The following is a 27,200-nucleotide window of genomic DNA, read 5'->3' on the forward strand; positions in this document are numbered from 1 at the left end:
AACTACAGCCCCCACCAGCCTCCTCGCCAGACCGGAGCGCGCCTGCGCTGGCTTAAGCCCGCCGCACTGCTTCGGCTTCTCGCCCGGGAGGAGCCGCGCCCCGCTGAACTCCCGGCGCCTGCAGCCAGAGGGCGCCGTGAGGCCGCAGCAGCCCCGCTTCCCCCTCCCTCCTGGAAGGAAGCCCCACTCCCGGCGGAGCACCCCCACCTCACCCCCCCAACTAACTTCTGGGAACCTCACAGAAGACCACGGCCAGGTTTTTGCACGTCTTGGGCTACAATTCCCATCTTCTTCAGCCAAGACTGGCGAAAGTGTCGCTTTTGGTGAGATGGGCAGCGTGCCAGTTTGACAAATAAATAATAAATACAACTTGCTGCCACAGATGTTCGTATTGGCTGAGAAGAAATGCTGCTCCTTGCTTCCCCGTGAAGGCATTTGGGGAGAGGGAGGGGAGTGGGGGGTGTACGTGTGTGGCATCCAAGAGGTGTAGGGGACAAGTAACCGGTCAGACCCTTGCCAGTCCTTCTGGCTCAGTCACAACAAAGGGCAAACAACTCTTTTCCTATTGATCTGTGCAAATGACTGATAAACCCCCTTCTCCAGCTGTCTTTTGCACAAACATTGCATCAGAAACAAAAAACCCAAGCATTTAATTTTTAATTTTAAAAAGCCAAGAAAACAAAATTTGGGCCCCTCTCGTGGGCAACAGCCTTGCACAGGCTCTCCTGTCTTTGCTGGACTTTTCTGTGTCCACAGAGATGACAAATGGTCTTTTTGTCCAGGACATAAACAATGGCTGGGAAAGACAAAGGCAACAATTCACTCTCTGGGTCGGCTGAGGTGGCCATGTGACCAGTCCCTCTTAGCTCTCTACTTTGACTGGAGACAGGTTTATGCCTCTTCATTTTTGTGACTTAGGAACAGGAGGATTAATTTTGAGATGGGATTTACTGGACAATACCAGGGCTATCGTGGAAGCTGTGACCAGAGGGACAGAGCCTACAGGGGCGTAAAAACAATCGACCAACGTATGCCCAGTCTCTTCCCGTCACCATTAGAGCGACACCGTGAGGCCTCCGAGAAGACAGAAGTGGAGAGCCAGTTTGGTCCAGGCAACAGGCTAGAAACCAGGAAAGTCTGACTTCTAGTCCCCTCTGAGGCATGAAAGCTGCCTGGGTGACTCTCTTATCCCAACTCACCTCACAGGGTGGTTGTGGGGGAAACGGGAGAAGGAGCGTTAGGTATGTTTGCCTCAAGATATGTGTAAAAAATAATAAAGGTGGGATTAAAACAAATGGGTATTTGAAGAAAAGTTTGATTTTACCTTCTTCCTTATGCCTGAGAAGAAAATTGAAACCAGGTTGGATCCTTCAATTACTGTGTCATGCAGGCACAGAAAATAAAGAGGCAGAAAAATATTTCCAGAGAAGAGTGATTTCATTTCCTCTAAAATAAAACCTCTCCTCTAAAAAATTACTGAAATAAAAAGCAAATAAAAATGACTATATATTTTAAAGCACTCATTGCAGGCATACAGCTCTATGTTACCTACACAGGACAATCATTTTTCTAGTGTTTCGCATGACTCTACTTGACCTGCTGGCCACAATGGCCCACGCCACTGGGCAAGCCTTTGGAAATAACATCATCAAAAAAGATCTGGTTACTCTGAGCTCCCTGTGTAGGCTTTTTAATCCAGGGGCTGAGAAACATACCGTAAGTGTTAATTTTTGTCTTCAAGGAGACCCATCCTCCCAGCCTGCTTGGACTGTCAGCACTACGGACAGCCCACGATCCGGAGAATGCCAAGCACTTCGGTCCCATTGGACATGCCGTCCCTCTCCTTACAGGGGTCTTGAGTGCCAAAGGGTTCTGCCCACTGGTGTGTTGTTGTTTCTAAGAAACTGTTGGCAGGGACAAATATTTTATCATTTCATAGCAGCAGCGATTTCCAAGGGTGAAGATTAGCCTTTCAAGCTGAATGGGAAAATAAGCACTGAGGTTCTGAGACCAAGATTTATTTCTTCTTGAGAAGAGCCGTGCGAAACAGCAAAGAATCATCTGCTCGGGAACTTTTTCTGGAGGTTCACCCAAGTTGAGGCCTTGGTGTTTTCAGGAAATGAAGTAAGCATTTTAATTATTTTTCTGAATGCTTGAGGAAGAATTTGACTGTGAATATGAATATATTTGTAATGTACATTTCCACTATTTTGAAGCAATGTAATATTAGTCATGGAATACGACTACAAATATTGTGTAGTATATCTTTTTGACAAGTTGGCCAGATGTCCTTCTTAGTTACAAGGCCTGTGCACTCATTCATGCAGGAAAAGGTACCTGTTGGAAGTTCTGTTAAAGGCTACAGTGGAGCTATTTTCAATCCTCCTAGGTAGCAGTAAGATTTAGGCTCCTTTTCAGTTCCAGAAGAGAGGCCATTTATAGTCCAATTATTAAAAGAACAAGAGTGAATAGCACTTTGGGTTTGTTGTGATGGTGGTTTTGGGCTGGCTAGAATTAAAAGCAAATTCAAATTCCTGGACTATGGGGTGGTCTGTAAAATAGTTCATTGTGCATTATTACTTCACAGGATAGTATCTTTATATCTGGACATTATTCTAGGCCAAATGACATCCTAATGCCCTGTTCCCAACACATATCTTTATTTAATAAAAGTTCAAACTGCAATAAGTTTATAAAGGGCAGGTATCCTCATCCGTACAGGACTATCTTATCTGAAAGCTCACTTTAGCCACTTGCTCGGCAGTAACGTGGCACTTAACAAAATTTATGCAGTCTGGTTACTGGATTTGCATTTTGCATCGCTGTGTGCCAGCTAGCTTTTTTGCGTTAAAAGAGAGGTAACAAAGAGGAAGGAATCGGGGTCCTCGGTGCTCTCCGAGCTGGATTGTTTTCGTCGCAGACGTTTCATTACCCAAACTAGGTAATCTCACCGGTGCTAGCCAGTTGCGTTGCGCTGCATCCAAGGCTTCTGGAAAAGCAGCCGCATAAAGTCCGCACGAACTAAATTCCAGGGTTCGCTACCAGGGAACCGGCTGGCAGATCAAGCGATTCGGTACGCATCCCTGGGAAGAGGTTCTGCCGACGAGGTTATCTTTGGTAAAGCTGGACGAGTCTAAAGTGGAGAAAGGCGCCCGGGAGGAATTCACTCGCTCGGCAGGCGGGCTGCAGCCTCCCCGCCAGCCCCTTCCCCTCTCCCGGCTCGCTCTAGCCCCCGCCTTGGGCGCCCGCGGAGAGCCAGGGGAAGAGGGCGGCAGGCGAAGCGAAGAACCCGCCCCCCTCCACGGCCGGGCGCGCGAGGCCCCGCCCCGGAACAGCCGGGAAACGCCTCCGGGCGGAAAAGGGGATCCGGCGCACCGGAGTTCCGGGGCGAGAGAGCCGGGGACGCTCCAGGGAGGCGCGCGCGAGGAGAGCGGGCGGAAAAGGGGCGCCGCCGCCCTCCTCCTCCTCCCCCCCGCTCCTTCCGGTCGGTGTCCGGGAGGCCATCCGGCCGAGGTCCCGCCTCCCGGTCTGGGCCCTCCTCGGAGCCGGGATGGCGGCGGCCCAGGACGAGCGGGGTAAGTGGCGGGGAGCAGGTCGCCCTCCCGAGGCCCATCGGCCCCACCCACCCCCGGCCCGCCCAGGCGCCGCTTCTCTGCCCGCTGCTTGGCCGCAGCTCCGGGCTGCTGCTCGCCTGGCGCCTCCCCCCCCCCCGGGCGCCCCTCTCCTCGGGCGGGGAAGGCTCCGGCTAAGCTCCCGGGCGGGGCTGGCCTCCCTGGAGGACCGGCTGCCGCCGCCTCCTCCTCCGCACTTTCGCTTCGGGCCAGCCGGGAAGTCCCCGCGGGAGGGCCGGGGCCGCTTTTCCGCCGAGGGGGGAGGCTGCGTGGGGGCCGCTCCGCGACGGTCGGCGGCTGATGACTCCGACCGGCCTCCCTCGGTGGGCTGGGAAAGGGCGGCCCGAAGGATGGCCAAGCGGGCACCTCTCCGGGCTCCTCCCCGGGTCAAGTAGGGCCGCTTCCAGGGCCCCGGACAGAGTCGGAAGCCGCCCGGCCCCCAAGATTTGCCTGGCGGTTGAGGAGAACGGGCCTCCCTCCAGGAGCCTGGCTGGATTTGAGGCTTTGCCTTCGGGGTGCCCGGCGCAACTTCCTTCCTTCCTCTGTGGCCCTTTGCCTCTGGAGGAAACGGGAACCCCCGCCCACCCCCACGGTCCTCCAAGCCCCGGTTCCTTCCTTCCTTTCCTTCCATCCCTGCTGGGCCTCGGAGCTGCTTGCAAGCTGGAAAGAAATCCTTTGGGGTGGTTCGTCTGGGGGCCAGTCCTTGGCCGGCACCCCTTCGCTGCCAAAGGGGCAGGGCCGTCTTCTGCGCTGCTGCTCCAGCAGCCGCCTGCCTAGAGAAGGCGATTTCCAGCAGGTGCTTTTTCTTCCGAAGAGTTTTGTGGCCCCTCCTCTGGGAAACTTGTTGGGAGCGCTCGGCCGGCTGCTTTCTGTAGATGATGCAGCCTCCTAATAACCTCCAGCGAGCGGATCCTTTGGATCCTTTTCCAGAAGTGAGCATTTTATCCAAGTGAACGGCCTTCCTCGGAGAAGCAGGTGCTCTTAGAGATGAGTGCCCTGTGCCTTGCAGTGACTGTCCTGTGGAACAGGGCGGTTTTAGCGACAGTTCGGTCCTTGGACCTCTTGTTATTCCTTTTCACTGTGAGGCATGTAAACGCCGATTCCTAGAAGACGAGTCCTTCAAACGCTGCTGCTGTTACTGGAAGTGGAAAAGTCTCTTTCCTTTTGCCTTCAAAGGAGGGAGGGAGGGAGGGAGGGAAATGAAGCCCTGGATGTGCCCAGTTCCTGTCTAGGCAGTTGGCCTCTTTCTCTCATCTGCCTCCGTCTTCCTGGGAACAAAGTACGAGTCTTCTGGGCAAGGAGTTGTGTTCTTAGCTCCTGCAGTCTCTGACAACGAGGGATGTGATTAACTTCGTGTGATGAAATTGCCGGGCTCGGCTAGTAAGATTTCTGTGCCTTTGGCAGGTGAGCGCCTGCCTGCCAGTCAAGCCCTGTTCCTCTGCGCAGAACACGCCCATCCCAACAAAGCCTGCTTAGGAAAGACCTGGTTGTGGGAGCGGTGTCTAAGAGAGTCAAATCTTTACTCGGGGCATGTTCTTCAGCTGAGCAGTATATCTAAGGAGCCTTTCTGAAAGAAAAAGACCATGCCAGGGACTTCCTTACAGTGAGTCATATTGTTGATCTAGCCAGCTCAGCCTGGCTTTGGCACTTAACAGCGGTGGTGGCTGACTCTCGAGGATTGGAGCAGTGCAGTCTTTCCCACCCAGACCCACGGTGGAAACAGGATCAGGCTGTTCTGCATTCTGTGCTCTGCTGCTGAATGATGGCAGCCATTCATTCTCCTACGGACTCGAGCAGCTTCCTTGCACCAAGGCATACCGGCTCCGACCTCTGCTAACCCAGGTCCATTTGCTCTGTTAACTCTGCCTGCAGTGCTGAAAACTCAGATCCTTGGGCCCATTGTAGGGCCCTTCCAGCTGTCTGATGAATCCACAGGTAGGTGGGACAGGGCAAAGCCAGAACTGTGATGAGTCCTCTGTCCTTAAGTTAACCTCCCCACAAGGAATCCCTCATGGAGATCATGGATGGTCCGAGTTCCTTCCTTGTTGTATTTGCTTCATTCAGAGGGTAAAGTGTGGGTTCTGAGTCAGTACACCTTCCTCCTTCCTATTTCTGTGAGGCCAGTGATGATTTTTGCAGCAGTTGAGGTGACCTGTCAACTTTCACTTTAACCTCTGATCTTGCTTGAAGACTAGTTTCTGCCTGCCTTGTCTGTTCTGAATTACAACCCTAGATGTAATCAGCGCAGCCATCTGTTCTGAATATTTGCTTGGTCCCATTCTGATCTTGGCTGACAGCAGTCTTCTAATCGGACCCATTAGTATATTATTGATCCAGCCTCTGAAATAAGCTGCTAAGAACCCAAGAAAGCCTCAGTCAGGTGGACGGATGGTGATGTAGTACTACAGAGAAACTGCTCCTCTACCTTAAACGGTTTAAAGGCTGAAAACATTCGCTACTTAATCTTACCATTCAAAACAGAATAAATGTTGAAGTGGGAGGCATCTCTATGACTTTGACTGTGGAGGATAAGAATTTGGTAGGGCTTCTTTGGAATCTCAAGAATTGCAGCCATTTGTGTGCTGACTCCTCCAGCTCGTAGAACAGAAATTTCTACAAGCAGTGAGAACTTTCATACAAGTTTTGTAAAATAACAGTACTGTACAAAGTTAGGAATTACTGTTCAAAATTCCTAGGAGCAGTCAATGAAGGTTGTGTAAGTATCTGGAGTTTTTAAAACATCTATTAATGCTGAAGCAGTTGTGGAAATAACTTCAGGTTTAGTGTTTATTCTGTGGAAGAAGAATGTCTGGTACAGATGGCCACTTAAGCTGAACGGCAGATTTTTGTGTACCATTTGCCAGATGCAAATGGAAGAAGTCTGTGGATCCAGCTGGGTAATAGTTCTTATCTTGGAATCCCTCTGGTCTGGCAAAATCCCTGGGCCCAGCTGCCCCTCCAGGGAAGGAGGTCCAGGTTCCCTGCTTCCACAGAAGGACCTTTGCTACCAGGGGTCCTGAGAGCCAAGCCCCGTGTGGCATCCAGCATTTTCCCCTACAGCATGCAATCCAGTGCATCCAGGAAGCACCTCAAGCAGGACAGGGGACAGCAGCACCCTTCTGTCCCATTCTCCAGCAAAACTGGTGAGAGGCCTCCTGTTTCTAAGACAGGAGCGTTGAGGCCTAGTTTGCTCCATCTTTTCCCAGGCTTTCCCAAGAGGGTGCCCTCACCCTAGTAAAACACCCTCTCTGACGAAATGCGGGGAGAGTTTTAGAGTGGGCTTTCCGGGAAGCACTTCCTATTGGCTGAATGGATGTCAAGAATTGGAATGGAATAGGAAGAATAGAGTAGGAATTAGAATTAGAATACTTTATTGGCCAAGTGTGATTGGGCACACAAGGAATTTGTCTCCGGTGCACATATGAACAGCAAGTGATAAATCATGATCATAATCATAAAAATACAATTGGATATATTTCTTTTAGTTAGGAAGGTTGTCAAGCATTTTTAGTTATTGTGAGATGGGAGATAGATATTCATTAACTAAGGTATTAATGAAGGATTTACTTTTTGTTTTAATATGTATGCTAATTTGGCTTACGTTAAACAGCCAAGAATCTGGCTGATAAATATGCATATCCATTTAAAGATTTGTTACATACTTTTACTAGTGCCTTAAGTGCATTGGGTTGCATTAATGATGTTCTCTTTCATAGGTACTGTTCCAAGTATCTGCATTTTTAGTTGGTCATCTAGTTTTAATTTTATTTTTATCCATGCTGCTCACTATCTTCCCTACAAATTATAGTTGCCAATAACTGAATGCATATAACAAGAGGAATACTCATTTTTATGTACAAATCGGTATGGAAGAGTTAATGGCCTGAAGATGGGAATTTAGGCAACAGGTTGTTTAGGATGTTGACACACATATTAAACCAAAATGATTTGCAACCTGACTATGAATGGTTGTCCTTAGCCTCTCCTGGCCCAACTACTTTAACATTGGCTAGATCTGAGCTATAGTAGATATGAAATGGTTTGGCCCATCTTGATGGTACAACTTTGTGCATCATCTTTCCTTTCTCAAGCAACATTCTTTCAAAGCTATGGCCCGTGCAGGTTTGTCTGTGTGTATGTGAAGAAGCCATGAACTTGATGTAACTTGCTTTGGGGAATACAAGCTTCAGTTGTTAGGGAATTCTTCCTCACCTTTTTAACAGTGGAAGTGAATTTCTCTAGACTTCTCTATGAAAGAGCCTCTTCTACATTTGATGCACAGGAATTTGGGATAAGATACAACCTCTCCAGTCATTTTTCCTGCAGAAAAGTAAGAGGAAAAAACAGTACTTAGTTTTCAGCCTGTTAAGAATCTTCAAAGCTCAGAAATAGCTATTGTTAAAGAGCGAGCCTCGCAGTTAGGTCCTCAGGAAGTTAATAGCCATCTTAAACGCTTAAAAACATATTTGACTGTTAAGGATCTCCTGGTTTATAAAACTGTATCCTGTTTGGCTATTGGATTATGCATGCATTGGAATTAAAATGCTACATGACTGGGAACATTTTTTGTGGCTGAAGGTTGGATAGCAATGGGATTACAATGAAAGTGAATGTATTGGGAGGGCTGTACAGTGCATTGCTAAATTATTTGCAAGGGATCAATTAAATCTGCAATTCACTGCTGGGGGATGGATTTAAAAATAGAGGCCAATTCATGGCAAGGGGCTGTAAATGGAAACACTCTTTCTCTCCCCCCCCCAACACATTTGAAGCAGGCTCTATCTGATGTACTGGGATAAGGAGAGGGGGAAGGCAAAACGATTTGTGGACTTAACCAAGAAATGTATTTCTGAGTAGCGTTCAAGACCAGATTTCATTTGTGCCTGTCTGCTCCCTAGGATGCTAAGCTCTCCTTAGCCTTTGCTAGATCTCATATCCTCCTCCTCCGATCAAACATAAGTAAATCTATTCAGTAACTGGAATTGAAAACTAGAGTAAATGGAAAACATTTGGCAGTACTTTCCATTTTATGTTGTGCCTGCTTTTTGGCATGAAAGGTGAGGCGAAATATTCACAATTTATACACAATTTTGGCCAAGTTGAAGAAAACCTGACAAACGTATATCATCCCCCCTTATGATGCAGAGGTTAAGTTATGAAGTTGGACCCAATGGGGTGTGGACTTCTCCACCCTACATGGAGTCATAATAACGTGATCCACAAATCTTTTAATAGTATACTGATTTATATAGTCACAGGTAGGTTGGAACATGCAGCTGGAATTCCATGAGCAAACATTCCTGCACCCATTACAAATTTTTTATTATATAGGTGGCCTTTAGTCACTCACTTTTTTTAAAAAAAAATGTATATAATAATGATTTGGCATGGCTTCTGTGTTTAAAATTACAGTTGCTGGTGAGAAATGACGTGTACCCCATTCTTATTACAAAGAATAACAGTCCTTTTTTTCCTCCTCTGTTGTGCGGTATCCCAAAGTACAGAATTTAACCTCTGCTGTTCGTATGAAAGGTTCCAGCGCTGCTTCTTTAGAATAGGCTAGGCCGATTTCCCATGTGTCTTCAGGCACGTTTCTCCTTACGTCTGCTTGGGTGCGCCTGTTCTGAGCTGGCAAGAACCTTTCCCTGCTACACACCTCTGCAAAAGAGTGAACTCCTTGGAGCCTTTGAATCACTTAACAGAGCTGAGAATATCTGGTCCAGTTGCCCAAGTCCTGCAGGGCCTCACAAGTCCTCCTGGAGTCCTAAGGGAAGGTGTAACGTCAGGTGAATAACTTGCTCTGGAGCTTTATACAGGCTCTGACTAGCACAGAAAGGCTACCGGATGCTTTCCCAGCCATGCTGATAGAAATTGCACCTTTGGTCCTCCAGCCTGCCAGTTACACACGGTTTCCCTGCTTCAGGATTTTTGCTGTTAAAAAGGGGCACAGGAAAGCTTCGTTTTGTGCCTGGCTGCCCGAGAGGCCCAATGTAATTGGTCTTTGTGCAGTGTTTGGCATCGCCTCTCTCTCTGCAGCACCTGAAAGACCTATCCAGAGGAGGTTATTTATAGCGAGGATGATATATGTTACATGTTAATTAGCCCTTGATTGGGTTCCTGGGCGTGGATGTGCAAATGCTCGACCCTTGCAGTGCTGGTGACAAGGCTGTTAATATATGGAAGAGTTTGCTTATTTTTGCAGTTTGGGAAGCTCCGCCTACTTCAAGGAGTTCTTTGGAAGAACCTATGGCAAAGGGGCTAGTCTGGTTTTGCCATTTCTCTTATTCGAGTTCAGCTTTGGCAGATAATGGAGAAAAATAAACACCCAGCTTAATTACATCCTTACCAGTCCTTTCTGAGGGGAGATAGCTGAGGTTAAAGTTCAGGAAAAGTCTCAGATTAATCTTAGGGTGCTGGTTTTCCTATCAGTGATACGGAACAGGTAATGCTGACCTAATTTTCCAAGGTACCATTTTGGAACCTTTTTGTATTAGTAGTTATACTGTCCTGTGGATTGAATCCCCCTCTCATTTAGGTTTTTATTCTTACGTATTTGGGGGGGAGAGAGAAACAGCTTGTGGTAAATAAGTGAGATAATGAAATGGCTGGGAATTAGGGCAATGTGTTGCTAGTTGCTTTGGCAGAGAGGTCATTCCTTGCACCAAGATGGCCCTGCCCTGCCCGACTCCTTTGGTGGGTCTGCAGGCATATCTTGGAGGTTGCATTGTAAGACGCTGAACTTTTGAGTTCCAGACAGCCCGGGGTCAGGCTTGCACACAGTCATACGTGCTTAAAGGAAAATATTACTGGCGACTGCTTTACGTTCTCAAAATTGATGGAACTGCTGGTGGTAATTGTAACCGTACTTAAAATCAAGCTTGTAGGGGGGAGGGGAGGGGAGGAAGGAAGGAAAGAAATTACATCATCACAGGACTGATGATGCATATCATACATACATTGGGTTTCCAAGCTTGCCTGCTGCGAAGGATGGATTTAAAAACTCAGGGCTCACTTTGTATGCAGTTACTTGATATTTTGTTGCCTTTTCTTCAGAGGTAATTGGTAAATAAATACAGTCACTTCCCATGCTTATAGAGCATTCAAGCAGGTTATTGAAGAATCCCTCCTTGCTTTGGCTGGCTTTGTTTCTGATTGGAAGGTAAATTATAGCAGATCACTCTTGAATTTCCCAGGGATAGTAATACCTGGTTTTAAAGATGGGGAAATTATCTATTATAAAGAACTTCTCACTTATCTTCTCCTACTAGCCTTTTAGACTTGTCCTCTTTAAAGGTCAGCCTGATGTTTTGTCTAACCGACTTTTAAGGCAAGGTGACCCAGCTCTACTTTCCTTTTACTTCTCTATTATCCACCCTAAAAGATAGAGCTCCACGCTTCATATTAATAACAATTCCTTTTCTTCAATTGAAAAGTATTACAGGGAGTGGCACAGCTTACTCTCCTACATCCACCAAAATCTGTTGGTTTGTTCCACATAGCACTTTTATTTTACCGTTGCGTATGTTCTAGGTGGGTAGCAAAAGAGCATGACCCGTATGAAGGGGCCATCGCGCACTGTGGCACAGGGGGCATTCTTGCTATCTTAGCATCGGCATTCAGAACAACGTCCTGCTAGCAGCTTCAGATGTCATGGCTTTGTCCCCTGCTAAGTCATGGGGAATGGTGGTTTGTTCACCTCCTACAGATCAGATTAAAATATAATTATTGTGCATGTTCAAGTTAAGTTAAGTCAAGAAAAGAAACTGCCTTTTCCATGTTATCGTGTTTAGAGATCTAAAAATTTTGGCAGGTTCCTATCTCCTCTGTGCACCTACCACATATTAAAAAATATGTTAGTCATTTGAGGTGTTGTTTTTGATCCAGGGATGTAGCAAGTCAGGCATGGCAAAGGCCAGCCCAGCAGATTCTTTGCAAAGGACTCTCTACCCTCTTGTTTTCATCTCTCTGATACAGCAGAGAAGTTACTGCTGGGCCTGGCTGAAGAGCAAAGGTTGGACTTGTCAGTGAGATCTTAGGGATCCTTTAGGAATCCTTAGCCGGCCTGAGGGGGGGGGCAGATGGGAAGCACCCAAAATCAAGATTCTTAGAATTTTGTTAGGGTTTGTTCCCTGTCTTGAAGGCTGAGGGCAGATGGCAGCAATGGTTAATAAAAGCAACATTTAAAACGCCTCTAGTGGGAAATCAGTCAGCAGTCTCTAGTCCGCTTATCATTCCAACTCTCAACTTTTCAGTACTTTTCTCACTTTTGTTGTGCTCAGCAACGGACAGGAAAAAGAATTATTTCCAATTACTTTGGAACTTTTGTAAGTGGGAGTGGAATAACGTAACATTATGCTTGGGATATGTGGGTGTGTATTTGAGGCACAGCAGCAGAGAAGGCAGGAAAATGCTGATTATAGGGCTGGGGAGCGAAATACTTTCTTCTCTCAAGGATTACATTGTTGGGGGGGGGATAGATGAGATTAAGGTTTGGAAACTGGCCATTAACAAGGACTTTTCCTAACTCCCTTCCTTTTGTAATAATAATAATAATAATAATAATAATAATAATAATAATAATAATAATAATAATAATAATAATAATAATAAGAAGAAGAAGAAGAAGAAGAAGAAGAAGAAGAAGAAGTAGTTGGAAGGGACCTTGGAGGTCATTTAGTCCAACCCCCTGCTCAGGCAGGAAACCCTATACTATTTCAGGCAAACGGCTGTCCAGTCTCTTCTTAAAAACCTCCAGTGTTTTGGAGCATTCACCACTTCTGGAGGCAGGTGGTTCCCCTGGTTAATTGCTCTGACTGTCTACTACTTCTTCAGACTTCCAGGGCCAGGGTCAATCTTTCTTGGCAGTGACCTGATCAGCTGTAGGCCACTTAGAGTGCCAACTGCCCTCTGCCTAAGCAGCATGGTTTAGCAAAACAGTCTTAAAGGTTGCTATTGGGTGGTGACTGGTGAGGGGTGAAGGTCATCTTATAGCAGCATTGTTCATCTTTTTCATAGCAAAAAGAACTAATGCAAATAAATGTAGTAATTCCAGTAGAAATCTGGATTAAAAGCATGCAGAAATATTCTTAAGGTTCTTTCTGGTGTGAACATCCTCTGAAATTCCATTATAGAGAGAATGATCCTTTTTGTAAGTAAGGACAGACATTCTAGAGAGGTTTCGATCCATTTGAAATAAATATCCATTTACTTTTCTGCCACTGGCTGAAAAAACCCTCCTCTTCTAGTTTAGATTCATGTTTATTGAAATCCAATTTATATTTTATGGAAGTGTCCATTTGTTTTCATTTTAATTAGCATTCTTGGCCTTTTGAAGCTCTTGTTATTCTTGCCCAGGAGCGTTGAGAACACAAGGGTGTCTTTATTCATCACTTTCAAAATGATCTTTTACAGCACTTGTTTTGCAGTATCGAGCGTAACGTCTTGAGAACTACAGATAGCGATTTAGCATTGACTTGTTTAGTGACTGTTTAGTTACGAAAGTAATGAAAAAGTAACTTTGTACCCAGTCTTCACATTTACACCTTTCACAGGTCTGTAAAGGAAAAGAAAGCTGGAGTAAGGATAAGCATTGTTGCAGGTTCACTTAGCGACCGCTTTGCTTAAGGTTGCCTGTCGTTAAATGACAACAGCCTGTATACTGACCCTTGGCAGGCAGCTTGTGCAAAAGGCTAACGGTTGTCCGGAAGTGATAAGGGCGGTCCTTTACCTGGAGTGGAGCTGGGCCTGCTTTGGGGAGGAAAGTCAGGCAGCTCCAGCCGAAGCACTGTCAGAGTGGCTGGCGTAGGTATTTATTGACTGCATTGATATGCCGCCCACCTAACTGTGAAATAATCTGGGCATCTTACAAAAAAGATAGAAGGTAAATATAAAAACAATTAAAATTAACGAAGATTAGCTAGAAAGTGAAGACCGATGAGGGTGGAATCTACCCTGTCAGCCAGGCCCAGCGTAGACCACCCCCATCGGAGCCCTAGGCTGGCCAGGAGAGCCAGGATCCAAGTCCCATCCGCAAGGCCTTGCCTCCGAAGGCCGAGACCTTCCAACCGTCCCCTTACTGTTTCCATTTCACGCCGCCAGGCGGGGTTTGTGTCTCTGTGGATGGGATCAGGGAGACAAGGCTGTGAGGATGCAACTCCATTGGCCTCCCATTGAGTCAAACTGGCAAATCTCTCTGATGGCCTTGAAAGTCACTCTTTGTAGCAATCGGCCAAACTGCATCTTCTCTTTTTCTTCTTCTAGAATGAAAAACTGTCCTGGTTAGATGTCCCAGCGGTTCCAGTCACCTGCAAGGAATTCATGATTGCGTGACCCCGGATATGGATGTGGTCCTCTCGGATTTTGTTCGCTCAACTGGGGCAGAGCCAGGATTGGCAAGAGACTTGCTTGAAGGTAAAAACTTCAGTTTGAAGATAGTTTTCATTTTTTACTGCTACCCTCAACTCTTGCCTCAGTTATCCATTTCTGAGTTGCAAAATAATATGCTCATTTCAGAAAATCCCACACATCACCCAGCAGTTTATATGTTTATCTACATTTTGTGTTATTCCCCAGCTGACCCCAAAGCTCTCCATCTTGAGGTCTGTTATAGGATTTTATTCCATAGTTGGGGGTCTCCTATAAACCTCACATCCTGTGAAATACTGATGCTTATGAGATTCCCTGAATGGGTCTGGACAGAAAGGGGAGCGCATCTGCTTCTGGACATTTAGAGAAAGCAAAGATGAAAGGCTGAGATCGGGGAAATTTCCTTTAGATGGTGGTGATGATTCCCAAATTTTCTTACGAAGGAAAAGAGGAAGTTGGGTCGGCTTTTTAAAACCTGCTTAGACATGTTTCCTCTTCCTAGGGAAAAACTGGGACTTGAATGCTGCACTGAATGATTTTGAGCAGCTGAGGCAGGTTCATGCCGGGGTCTTGCCCCGTTCCTTCAATGATGGTCGCACTTTTAAATTTGTGGAGAAGGAGATCACCCGGAGTGCGCGGCCACAGCTGCAGCGCCAAGATGATATAATTCAAGGTAAAAGGCTCTCCTGGTGCCGAAAAATGTTGATTTATGGATAGAGGTGCGATTTGCATCCCAAGGACAGCAAGTCAGCGCCTGGAACATGGTGATTTTTTTCCTATGTTTGAGTTCCTGCTCCAGTTAAGAGGACGCAGCCTCTGCAGCCGGCTGTCACTTCCTCTTCTGTTTTCAGAGAAGCGCTTGTCCCGAGGCATTTCCCACGCCAGCTCCACCATCGTCTCATTGGCTCGCTCCCATGTCTCCAGCAATGGTGGCACCAGCAGTGGCAGCAGTGAGCACCTCTTGGAGATGCCCATCTGCACCTTCCAGCTCCCTGACCTGAATGTTTACAGTGAAGACTTCCGGACCTTCATTGAACGGGATCTCATCGAGCAGTCCATGCTGGTGGCCCTGGAGCAGGCCGGTGAGTAAGAGCCCAGTGAATGGCTGCTTTTCGGAAATGAAATGCAAAGGCTTAAAACCTTCTTAGGTTCCTCTGATGATTGGGGTTGATTACCAAGCTGGAAGAAGAGATAAAATCTGCACATCCTTAGGTATCATCTTTGTGTTGTGGCTGCTTGGGCCTGTAGTTTTTAGAGCTAAGCCCCAGTGCACTTTCATTCAAAATTCCCCATAGAATTCCCTCATATATCAAAAAGCGGCTTTGATTTTCTGTCCAGGTTTACTTAAAGCACTCCACATTCTGTGGAGGTTCAGAATTTAGAATTCAGTGTTGGCCTGGTATGCTCGCTCTGGTGCCTCTTCCTTTAATCTGTTAAGATGTGTTTTGAAGGCTGCAGAATTCTCAGAACTTAGAAGAGGAAAAATACGAGTTCTGGAAATTCCACAATCGCTCATACATTAATAGCCAGCATCACACTTTAGACTTCTTCCTGGATCTTTGCTAAAATGCTCATAATTTTGGGAATCAATGCACTTTCCCAACAAAATTTAAATTGGTTAGTGCTGCAGATTGGTTCAAGGATTAATGTAAACCCTCCCCTATTCGTGGTGAGTAGTTGCAGAAAGGTAACTTTTCCCCTGAAAATAATGACTACCTCACGAGTCGTATAATTTCAAATGTAAGAAAGCAGGGAAGACAGTCTCTCTTTACCTCCATCCCCATGTTTTTAATTTAATAAAAAATGGAAAAAATAATCACAAATCTTCTGAATCGCTTGGGGCTTCCCTTTCATCACAGTGTCTTCCGACTTACCCCCTTAAGGTGACAAGATTTAAGGTTACTTGGACTTTAAAACTGTCCTACTTGGAAAACGTGTTCAGGCAGCTTCTTGGCTGTGAGGCTTGGGAGATCTTGCAAACAGGAATGCCTTTCTGTTGCTGTCAGACATAATCTGCTGTTGCTTAGGAAGACCATGATGTAAACCTCTAGTACCCATGAAAGTGTGTATGTGTGTGTGAGAGAGAGAGAGGGGGGGGAGGAAAACTTGAGTAGAATAAAGATGATATATCCAAAAGACACAGACAAAACTCTACAAATCCTTTTGCAGTAAACAGTGCTTTTGCTTTCCTGAGATTTGGTTTCATCTTGGTTGCTCTTTAAAGTTCTGCCGCTCAGTGAGAGGGTGGGGTGGAGCTGTGCTGCACGCCACCGAAATGGGAAGCGGCTTGCCTGTTTCCCACCGACCGACCGACCGCTGGCTCAGGGCCCATCCTGTGTGCTCCCCTCACAGAGTCAGATCCTTTCTCTTGGAGGAGGGAGGCTGATCTCCAGCCTGTTAAGTATGGCATTCCAGGGAAAGCAAAGGATTTACCTGCGATTAATCCTTCTAATCAAAAGATTCTCTTGTTCTGATCCTTCTGGCAGGATTGAGTTGTTCTTGAGAAACGCTGTTTTGCCCGTCTTGCTGGGCAACCCTGACCTTTTGATATTTCTTTAATCCTTTTTTTTAAAGGAAGCTGGGAGCAGTTATTGCCATATTTAAGGCAAGATCAGAAGTTTTGCTCTGGTCATAAGGCAAAGATTGCTGCTAACCCTCCCCTTCTCCAACACTGCAGGGTGCCAGAGGACACAGTAATGCAGTAACCTTCTTCATTTCCAGTTGTTTTTTAAGGTCCAGCCAAGTCTTTCTTTCCTGTCACCTCTTTTATCTTTCAAGTAGCTGCTGTGGCTGGTGAGTCTCCTAAGCAGCTCTTCCTTCTTTCCATAGTATTCAAGGAGCGACTGACTCTTTAAATGCAGAAGTGAGGCCAAATAGCAGAAGGCAGCAGTGCGTACCTGGAATGCTCCAACCCGCAAACTCTCAAACGTAGAGCATGTTTGTATTCAGTGCGTATATACACACACACATCTATTCCACCCTTGCCTAGGTCGTCTGAACTGGTGGGCCAGCGTGGATCCCAGCTATCAGAGGCTGCTTCCCTTGGCAACAACGGGTGACGGAAATTGCCTGCTTCATGCTGCATCACTAGGTAAGATCTTTCAGTTGTAAAAACGTACAAATTTACTATGTGCATTCCTTCCTTCTTTCCTTAGCAAGCACTTACGTTGTTTATGGCTTCCTAGCCAAAGTGACAAATATTTCACCACAGAGTCAGTTGGAGTACCCTTTTGAATCTTCTTCCTCAGGCTGCACGTCCCAGTTAATTCTCCTCCTCCTCCTCCTCCTCCTCCTCCTCCTCCGGGCTTCCTGGATATTGTAAGCCACCAATACCGTAAACCAAAATCAAAGCAAGCATGTTACGACATAGGAGGTCCAATCGGACATGGGATTGGGCCCAGTCGGCCCACAAAAACCTGCCTTAAAAGGAGGCTGTTTCTTATTTCCTCCTTACCACCTTCAGGTATGTGGGGTTTCCACGACAGGGATCTGATGCTGCGCAAATGCCTTTACGCCCTGATGGACAGAGGGGTGGAGAGGGAGGCTCTGAAGCGGCGCTGGAGGTGGCAGCAGACCCAGCAAAACAAAGAGGTAAATGGTTTGGGGTGGCCTTTGAGAACTGGTGAGGCCAGGCGTGGCTCTGTCTCTGCTTGGCTCAGCAAAGGGGATTCCCGAGTCCCAGATTCAGCCTTGCTTCCCTTTGGGGGCCCAACTCTCCTCTCGTTCCTGTCAGACGTGTGTGTGTCCTCGAAACGCAGCAGCTCCTGCCTGGCCAATCCCGGAGAATAATCTCAAAGAAGCCCCTCTCACGTAGGGTGATCTAGAGAAGATGTTCTGTTTGCATGCAGATCTCTTATTCCCTTCACTGTCTCTGCCACCATTACAGTCTGGCCTAGTGTACACAGAAGAAGAATGGCAAAAGGAGTGGAATGAGCTGATCAAATTGGCCTCGAGTGAGCCACGGATGCATTACGGCACCAACAGCGGGAACTGTGGAGGGTAAGTAGGACTTTTCACTGAGCAAAGCATTGCAGTGCCTGGTGCTTCCAGGGTGGGAGACGGGGGATACTTTATGGGTCCTTAAAAAGCTCCGTTGATCCTGAATGCAGGAACCAGGATGGAGGTCTCTTGTAGCAGGTACTGTGATAAGTCAGTTTCTAGGCAGAAATCAAAGATGCTCAAATGGGAAATAAGCACACTTGTTTTTGAAGGTGCCTGCAGCAGAAAGCTGCACCTGGCCGGGCCACCTATGTGAATTCCCAGAGCGTGGCAATTTATGTGTGTCTTGGCCATGTGCTTGTGATAGGCCAATCCTCATTCGCAGGGCTGCTGGCTCCAATCCATGGGACGCCTGTCTTCTGAGCGACACAGGAAAGGGGCGTATAGGATACAGTGGTTCAGTGTGTCTCCCCGCCCCCCAGGTTTTTTGTTTTGTTTTCTTCAGGGTCGAAGGATCTGAGGAGCCTGTGTATGAGAGCCTGGAAGAATTCCACGTTTTTGTCCTTTCCCACGTACTGAAGAGGCCCGTTGTGGTTGTGGCAGACACCATGTTGCGAGATTCTGGAGGAGAAGGTAAGAGTGCAGCGAGGTGCGTGGCTGAGATCTGCCTTGGAACTGCCAGTTGCTATGTCAGTATGCAGTTTCCGTGAAAGGCTGTTGAGAGAGTTTCTTTTGCAAAGGAGATTGACGTTCAAGGGCTGGCTGGGAGGAGCCAAGGCGAAGCCGTTCACGTAGAGTAGTCTCGGCGGTTACCTTGTTTTCCTAGTAAACGCCGAGAGCTTTCTCAGTGCCCATAGTTCACTCACTTAGAATATGAGGTTTGGAAGAGATCTTACAGACCGTTTCACCTTCTGCCAGCATGGCCACACAGGCGGTCATCCAACCGCTACTCCAGGGTCTCCAGCAAAGGAGAGCCCATCCCTCCCCTGGCTGCCTCCCGAAAGGGTTCCTTGAAATTTGAACCCAGCCGTTCCTCTCCTGCCTTCTGGAGCAATTCTGTATGGTCCCGTCCCATCATTTCCATCGTAGCCCTTCAGATGCCTGAAGAAGACAGCTATTGCGTTTCCACAAAAGTCTTCTCCTCCAAGCTAAAGACACCGCTGTCTCCAACCTCTGAGAGGTCCAGAAATCCCTTCGGGAGATGATCTTTTCTGAAAGTCCAGGGAATAAGAGTCCCCACCGCCTACTTTTTCTCCTACGTTCCGTGGGGCTTCCTGGCACCGTTGAGCCTCTAAAAAACTTCCTGCATCCATTCCAGGAATCCCTTGTCATCACTGATGAGCTTACGGGGGTGGAGACTTTTGCTTTTCTCCCAGGAAGGCACCGGCCTGCATGTAGCTCGTGTATAATTCTTAGGACCTTCCAGGAAAAGCAGAAACACAGAGTAGATCACAAAAGCAGTTTCTTCTGGGTGAACAAACAAAATGTTAGTCCTTCCCTCTCTTGACCTTTTTCGCCAGCTCCCCCCAGGAACTCCATGTTGGACGCACCCATTCTCTCAGGGTAGCTGGTAACTGAGGACTGTGTTTTCACCGGAGTCTTCTTTCTCCTTCCCAGCGTTCGCTCCTATCCCCTTTGGTGGCATTTATTTGCCCCTGGAAGTCCCTGCCAGCAAGTGCCATCGTTCCCCACTGGTTCTGGCCTACGATCAAGCCCATTTCTCTGCCCTGGTGTCCATGGAGCAAAAGGAGCCCATCAAGGAACAAGGTGCACGCAAAGTGGGCTGCGGCTCTGTTGTTACCTTTCTTCTGACCTTGCTGTCCACGGTCCCCTCGTAGCCCCTTTCCGTTAAATGTATGGCTTTCTTTTGCTGGTAGCTTTTCTGCCTTCCCAAATCCAAATTCTGTTTTTGGGGACCTTAAGGAAATTTTTTCTTTTTCTTTTTCTACCAAGCTGTGATCCCTCTGACAGACTCTGAACACAAACTGCTTCCGGTACACTTCGCAGTGGATCCTGGGAAAGATTGGGAGTGGGATAAAGATGACAATGATAACGTCAAATTGGCAAGGTAAATAAAAGGAGAGCTCAATTTGGAAGAAACGTTGAATTTCTACATTTTTGCATTTCGTATTGGAGCTTGAAAGGAGCAAGGGAGGACAAACACACCTTCAGAGAAATAGGTCTTGATAAAGAGTAAGAAATGGAAGGTGTAAAGGATCATGCAAGAGATGAGAGGTTAGGTGTAGGAGACGACCAGGCTGAGCCCGAGGGAGGGAGGGCGGGCTCTAGCGCATCATCAGCCGTGGGTCCCCTCGTGCCCACCAGGGAAGTCCAGCCCACCTTGAATTCTTGCTTTGTGACCTTTAGTAGGTCAGATTCTTGTATAGCGTGTTAGCTGGCAATAAACCATTTGAACCCCCTTGACTTCTGGCTTTCTGCGCATGACTTTAGGTTGGGAAAGGGAAAATTGCTGACGACATAGAGGCAGTCTTTTGAAATATGAATTAGAATGAAAAAAGTGAGGAAATCTACAGTAATTTCTCCAGGGTGTTATTTATTTGAAATGTTATTTCATACCTGGAATTTCTATAAGATCCAGGAACTGGAACCTCTGATTTAACTCAAGTGGCTTCATTTTGTTTTTGTTTTTGACATGGCCCCGACTGTTTAGTGTGACACTTTCACTGGAAGCCAAGTTGCATTTGCTGCACAGCTACATGAATGTAAAGTGGATCCCCTTGTCTTGTGAAATGCAGGTAAAAAAATATTAAGGGAATCACATACCATGTAATGGGAAGGATATTCCAAATTATTTTCCTGTTCTGCATAAAATCACAGAATTCTAGATTTAGATTATTTCAGCTGTTGAGACCAACCCTTGCTCAGTTTTTTTAATGAGAATCTGCCTTTCTGCCACTTAAATCCATTAATCTCAAGACGACAAAATAATTGCACTAAGCAGAATTGGATGAAACTGGCCTTTGTGCTAATGTTGTAAAAGTGGCTTGTTTAGCAAGTGATGTGAGCTGTTCACCTTACATTCGGTCTATGATTTTAAAAGAATTTTATATGCTAAAGAGGCCCATACACTAAAATGTGTCTAGAATTGTATAATCCTTACTTGAGCCATTGTCATCTTTCCACTCTTCAGACAGACCCACCTGGCCGTAGAACCCCTCGCTGCCCCACTCTCCCCTTTCCCTGGCAGTGGGAAGATCCTGGCCTTCTCTCTCCCTTCTTTCCCTAGGCACCCCTCGCGCAGCCGGAGTCTCCCACGGCTTCTGCGGCTGATGAGGTCCGATCCGCTGCAGATTCGGGGGATTCAGATAAGGAATCTGTTTGCAGCAGCTCAGCCAGCAACAGTGGCGGCAGCAAGACCAGCAACAAGGAGAAGGAGAAAGCAAAGAGAGAGCGTGAAAAGGACAAGGAGAAGAAACGGGCCGACTCCGTAGCCAATAAACTTGGAAGTTTTGGCAAAACTCTGGGGAGCAAGCTAAAAAAAAATATGGGCGGGCTGATGCACAGCCGAACAGTCAAAGGTGGGGTGAGCAATGGACAAGGGGAGACCTTGGAGAAGAAAAAGAAAGGCTCCATAAAAACAAGGAAGGGCAGTAAGGAAGAGGCACCACCCGGAGATGTTTCAGCTCTTCCGGAGAAGCCAGGTCTAGCCAAGACAGCTGCAGAACAGCAGCCCGATAATTGCAGATACAGCAGTGATGTCAGGCTGAGTTTGAGCATCCTCCGAGCTGCTATGCAAGGGGGGGAGCACAAGTTCATCTTTGCCGTGCAGCTGAAGACCAGTCACCGGCACCAGTACCAAGAGGAGATGATCCAGCGGTATCTCCTGGATGCCGAGGAGCGTTATTCTGCGGAGCAGAAACAAAAAGAAGCTGAGAAGAGGATGGTTGCCCTGGGCAACGGGGGAGCCGCCAAAAAGATGGACTTAGAAGGCAATCCTCTCAAAGGAGAAGAGACTCTGCTGAACTCCATGGACCACCCAGTACTGCCGTCATATAGACTCCAGAGCTCGGATCTGGCCACAGCGGGTACTAAAATATCCAGTTTTTCCACTGGCCACTCGGGAGTCTTCACCATTCCCCGGCCTTCTGTGACGAGCCATGTGGAAAGCGCCTATCCCCCTCCTACTTACCAAGATGGCCGAAGGCAAGTTGCTGGAGGCCTGTGTGCTCCTTTCCCCTCTTACGCTACGCTGCCCCGGCAGTGTGCGCAGAGCCATTCCCACCTGTCCCAGCAGGTGGGACACTTCTGTAGCACAGAGATGGATATGCCGCCTAGTTACGTGGAGGTGGACCGTGAGGGCTCTTCTTGCCCAGTTCTGTCCAGCAATGGCTATCAAGAATGCACAGAGCCAGACGGTAGCTCTCCAAAAGTTGTGCAGGGCGATCGAAGCAAAACGTGGCTGCTGTACAATCTACAGCAGACCAAATGCAAACAGCCCAACTGCAGTTTTTATGGACATCCAGAGACTGGGAATTTCTGTTCGTGCTGTTACAAAGAAGAGCTGAAACGCAAAGAACAGGAGAAAGAGACACTGATACATCGCTTCTGAAGAAACAAAGATGTGCGTGTTTCATATCTGGACCCACGGGATATGGGGAATGCAATAATTTTCTCTGCCCCTGCCCCTGTTCCCCTCTCCTTAAGGGGAAGAGCTGGCCGGTTGGGGTTGGTAAGCTGCTTATAGGGGCGGGGGGGGGAGCCCTTAGAAGTGTGGAAGAGAATTCCCTTGAAGAACAAGGGCCGCTAAAGCAAGGCGCTGGGGGCGGCTCCCTGGAAGGGGGGGCGGGGGGTAGAATTCAGGGAGGTTGCATTTTTGTGCAGGACTGTAGTTGCTGAATGAAGCAAATCCTCTAGACCAAAGCTTTGAATTCCAAGATTAGAGAAAAACAGTGACAAAGGCCTCTTCTTATTGGATCATCCTCCAACATGTTTTTTATTTCAAAGGGATTAAAATTAGGATCACTCAGATTTTTCTTAATGTCTGAAACTTGGAGGCTCTTTAGTAGTTCCGTGTCTTTTTTATTACTATTTTTGTCTCTCTGGGGTATCCTGACCCTGCACGTCGGAAAGGGCCGGTTCTGAAGAGCGAGTAGAGTTCAGTTACCCCCCTGTTCTTCTGATGCTGCCTCCTTCCAAATCCACCCGTCTTTTCCCACAATTGTCTGGTCTTCTGAGCGTGCCTGTTCTAGCCAGGGTTAGCTTCAGTTATTTTCAGATATTTTGTTTAAATATATATTTTAAAATTCTTGTCAGGAGCTGATGTGCTAGGTGGGAAGGAATCTTGGTGTTGTGTGAATTGAGGAGAGAAAGTTTTAACTGAAAAAATGAAGCTGTTCGTGATGGAATCAAACTATTTGAGTAGAATTTTGGAGACCAGGAGGGAAATCAGTGGGGCTTTAATAAGAGCAATAAACCACTGCAGGCAGCTTTGAACATGGAGAGATAAAAAGTGGTAATGAGGCATCACAGCAAGAACCCTTTGCTATCTGATTTTGTTGTAGCTACTTTTAAAAGCATCAGAAGATACATCTATATAATTATATTTTCTTATCTGCAGAGAACAACCTTCTTTCTGTGCAAGCTGTTTTTCCCAGACTACCTCTATTCTGTATAGGAAAAAAAATCTGACTTTTGGGGAAACATAAGACAGAAATTATTATTTGTTCCTTGTGGGTTTTCTAATACAGTACATTAATTTCCCATCACCTCCAGCCTTCAGAAATATTGGTATATTTTAAAAGCACCCGGTTATTCCCACCTTTGGGGTTGCAACATTTGTTGCAATTATTTTTCCAACAAATAGATAAAAGAAAATGCCTTTGATGGCTTGGAACTCCCTCCTAATCAGATATTTCACATAGACATTTGCCAGTTATGTTTTGACTGAATTTTGAGTGGTGGATGAGGGCCCCCCCCCTTTTTTGGGCTCCTTTGGGTGTCTAAAACTATGCAATTATTTTCCATCAAGAGCTGCTGAGTTGGGACAGAAAACTGCAAGTGTACTTAATATTTTAAACAATCCCAACACTCCTGCTTTTTTTTTAATAATCCTTGTACTGCCTTAACATGGACAGTAGCCCAATAATGAAATAACGTGGCACTTTCTTGTTTCTTTCCTAGATAATTTTATTTGAGAAAGGAGCACTATTAAGAGGAAAATATATATGTATTGCTGTGTTAAATTTCTCAGGAGCTGCTGCGTGATATAAAATTACAGCGGGGCTTGCAGAAAAAGGGTCCTGAGACACACAAGGTGGATTGGCACCCACAGCTGATGGTCCACCCACCCCTCTTGCCGAGTGCTGTCATGGAAGATTATAGATTACTTAATTTCAGAGCCCCATAATGGGGGAAAAGTTTTTTTTTTAACCAGGGTGTGCAGAGGGGTAAAATCAGGAGCAAAAGAAAAATGAAACAATGTGTTTCTCTTATTAGGCAACATAAACGTTTACATTGTGTTCAGAAGGATAATTTCAGTCTTAAAATCTGACAGTGAGTGGACATCTGGGGATTATAATTCACGTGATCTGAAAATCCAAGTCTGGATGTTCAATTTTGATATTTCAAGCCATTTTGGGGTTTGATACACTAAAAACTAATTTGAGGAAGAGCTTGTTCAGTTGATTTGTGGCTGTATACAGTAGCTGAGCTCAAAGTAGCCTTTTAATTACACATTGCTTCAAAGATTAACTTTCCTAAATCTGTTTTTATGAGGGCAGCAGCAATGGTGGTTGCATTTTTTATGATTCTCCGTGTCTCTCTTCAGTGCTGGTTACTTAAGATGTTTAGTTATTGCAAGAATTCCTATCAGTGACATTGGACTACTTCTTGTTTGATCACTTTCACTAAATTGAATGTCGCCTCCAAAATTTTTGTTTGGAAATCCACATTCGCTATGTGGAAAACACGATATATGCAGAATTCCCCATTCCCATATAATTTTCTTCCAAGTAGTAAGATCTCTTTCCTAGAGATCGATGTGCTTTCTTTTTCTTTCTTTTTTCTTTTCCAAACTGGTAATTAGTAATTTTGAGATTGTACCTTGACAGTTTGTTGCTGATCACTTAGTTATAAGTAGTATAATTATTATAGGAATTGGGTTCATAGACTGTAGCATTTTTGTACATCAAAAAAATGAACACTTTAAAAACGTCTATTTGAAAAGTATTTTTCTATGAACACCAGAATTTTAATTCCAAAACCTCTCCGCCTTAGTAACAGGGAATTCTAATTATTTAACTTCTGCATACCAGATCAGATTTGAATTGGTAGAGTAGTTTACTGACTTTCCCTTGTATTTTACTGAAAGTGTAGGTTTGTTTCCTTTATGGTGAAACAGCACTCTTTTTTTCATTAAAAAAGCAAACATTAAAAATACTATTTATTGAAAAGATAAACCCCTTTCCCCCTTTTTATTCATTGTCTATGCAGCTATAAATTGAATGCAGTGGATCTATTTTAAGGTACCTTTTTAAATCATTTTCCTCAGCAGAAATATAAGCAGATGAATTTCCCAAGCACCTTTTTTTAATTTAGTACAAGGGACGCTACAATTAATAGTTTTTCATAGAAAGGCAAGTAGGGGAGAGGTTTGTGGTCTTACTCCCTCTGCTGGAGGAAAAGGTTTATGGCGTACTCTGAGAAATTTAACCATTGGTTCATTCCCACTTCCCTGTGGATACAGATGCAGACAGACGTGCACAGAGACCACAGATTGAGGCAAGGCAGGGGACAGGATGCATTATTAGTGATGTGACTGTGGCTTCCGACAGACATTTGTGGGATTCTCCAAATAGTTAAAATTATCTTAATATTCCAAGTATTCCCATGCTCAACATAACTTTTTCCCATTTTTATGCACAGTGTTTCGCACAGCAAAAGAAAAGGTTTCATTGGCCATCATTTTGGCTTCAGTTCCTTTATGATTAATTCTGACATTATGTCTCAATTTGATTCATTTTACAAAAATAGAATGACCTTAAATAAAAATGCCCAGGGTATAACTTTAACCAGCATGTAGAAACTCTATAGAGAGGTTTTTCTGTTAGCTTTTTTTCTGCTAGTTGTCTAAGAATTAACTGACCTGATTTAATTCTCCGGTTGTTGACAATAAAAATTATTTTTAAACAGTTATTTAAATACATTGTTGTAATTTCTGTTTACTTTGCTCTAGCAATGTCTTATATATCTGTTACTAGATAACATTTTTTTCTAAAAATGAGCGTGACTATGCTTTGCTGCAGTTTTTTCAGCAGGAGGTTGAGCCGGTGCTTTTCAGATTACTTTCTTCTGGTGAGCCTCTTTAGAAACAGGTTTTTGGCCCCCTTCTCTACAGATGAAAAATGACTGGGATCTGGTTTATCTTGGTGATGTTTTGTTTACCTATTTCAATTATTTTTAAGTTATCTTTATCTTCCAAATGCTTTACTTTTACATGTATCTAGAGGTTTGCAGATTCATATATCCTCCCTGGCAAGGAAAGTGTCATTTTCAGCACTAGGAACAAATTAAAAGGAGAGCTAAAGCGCACAGAAGGGTGGGGAGGGTCTGGGCCCCTTACAAGACCTTGCTTCAAGAATTGGGCGGGAGGGCTGCTCCCCCACACACATCCCCGCTTTCTTGTCCTCATTTCAGCAGTGCCTTAAAAGTGGACATTCCAGGTAGCTCTCCTGATGCAAACTAGGCTTAGGCCTGTCCTCAGTTAAGTGTGTGAAATGCTTCCCTTGTGCTTCAGGTATATTTCAGGTTACAATTAGAACGTGGGTAGCAGCTGTTCTCCTTGATCTCTGCCACTGTGGTGGTAGACAGAAGGGAATTGGTTCCCAAGCTGAATATTGCTCAAGAACGTACATTCTCAAAGCTGGCTCCAGGCAAGCAGTTTTGCTCAACGCTGCATTGGAACTTCCCCCAGAATTCTTTGTACCGTAACAAGCCTTTTCACACAGACGGTCTCTTGAGGCTTTGAGGAACTTGAATCAGGGGTTTCCTTGGTTTCCTATGTGAGATGTGCCTGCTTTTCTTTCTCAGCGCAAAGCCAAGAAATGAGTTAACTGCTTCTACTAACCGGTAAAATAGTTAATATTGGCCAGGAAGCTGCACCGTGTCATTCCTAATCATTCAATGTGGTCCTAGAAATTTTAATCCAGCTGAACGTAATTTATTAACGGTGCAGAACTTTTAACACTCTTGTGGAAAAGGCTTGTTTATGCCGTGAGGACTGCTGAACCATGTGTCATTTGTCTGAAATGGCTCAGGGTCTCCTGC

General features: G+C 45.8%; 1 protein-coding gene across 1 annotated transcript; it reads left to right on the forward strand.

Annotated features, from left to right (window-relative positions):
- Positions 1–5,231: 5,231 nt before the first annotated feature.
- Positions 5,232–26,069, forward strand: OTUD7B (OTU deubiquitinase 7B). The gene is given in 13 exon segments (XM_083374460.1): positions 5,232–5,546; positions 13,872–13,931; positions 13,934–14,021; positions 14,479–14,649; positions 14,828–15,058; positions 16,966–17,067; positions 17,440–17,567; positions 17,863–17,975; positions 18,421–18,548; positions 19,533–19,682; positions 19,869–19,983; positions 20,587–20,671; positions 21,163–26,069. Coding segments are annotated over 13 exon segments (2,706 nt in total). The 5' UTR covers positions 5,232–5,534; the 3' UTR covers positions 22,486–26,069.
- Positions 26,070–27,200: the final 1,131 nt, after the last annotated feature.

Source organism: Vipera ursinii (assembly GCF_947247035.1).
Source record: "Vipera ursinii genome assembly, chromosome: 15".
Taxonomy (NCBI): domain Eukaryota; kingdom Metazoa; phylum Chordata; class Lepidosauria; order Squamata; family Viperidae; genus Vipera; species Vipera ursinii.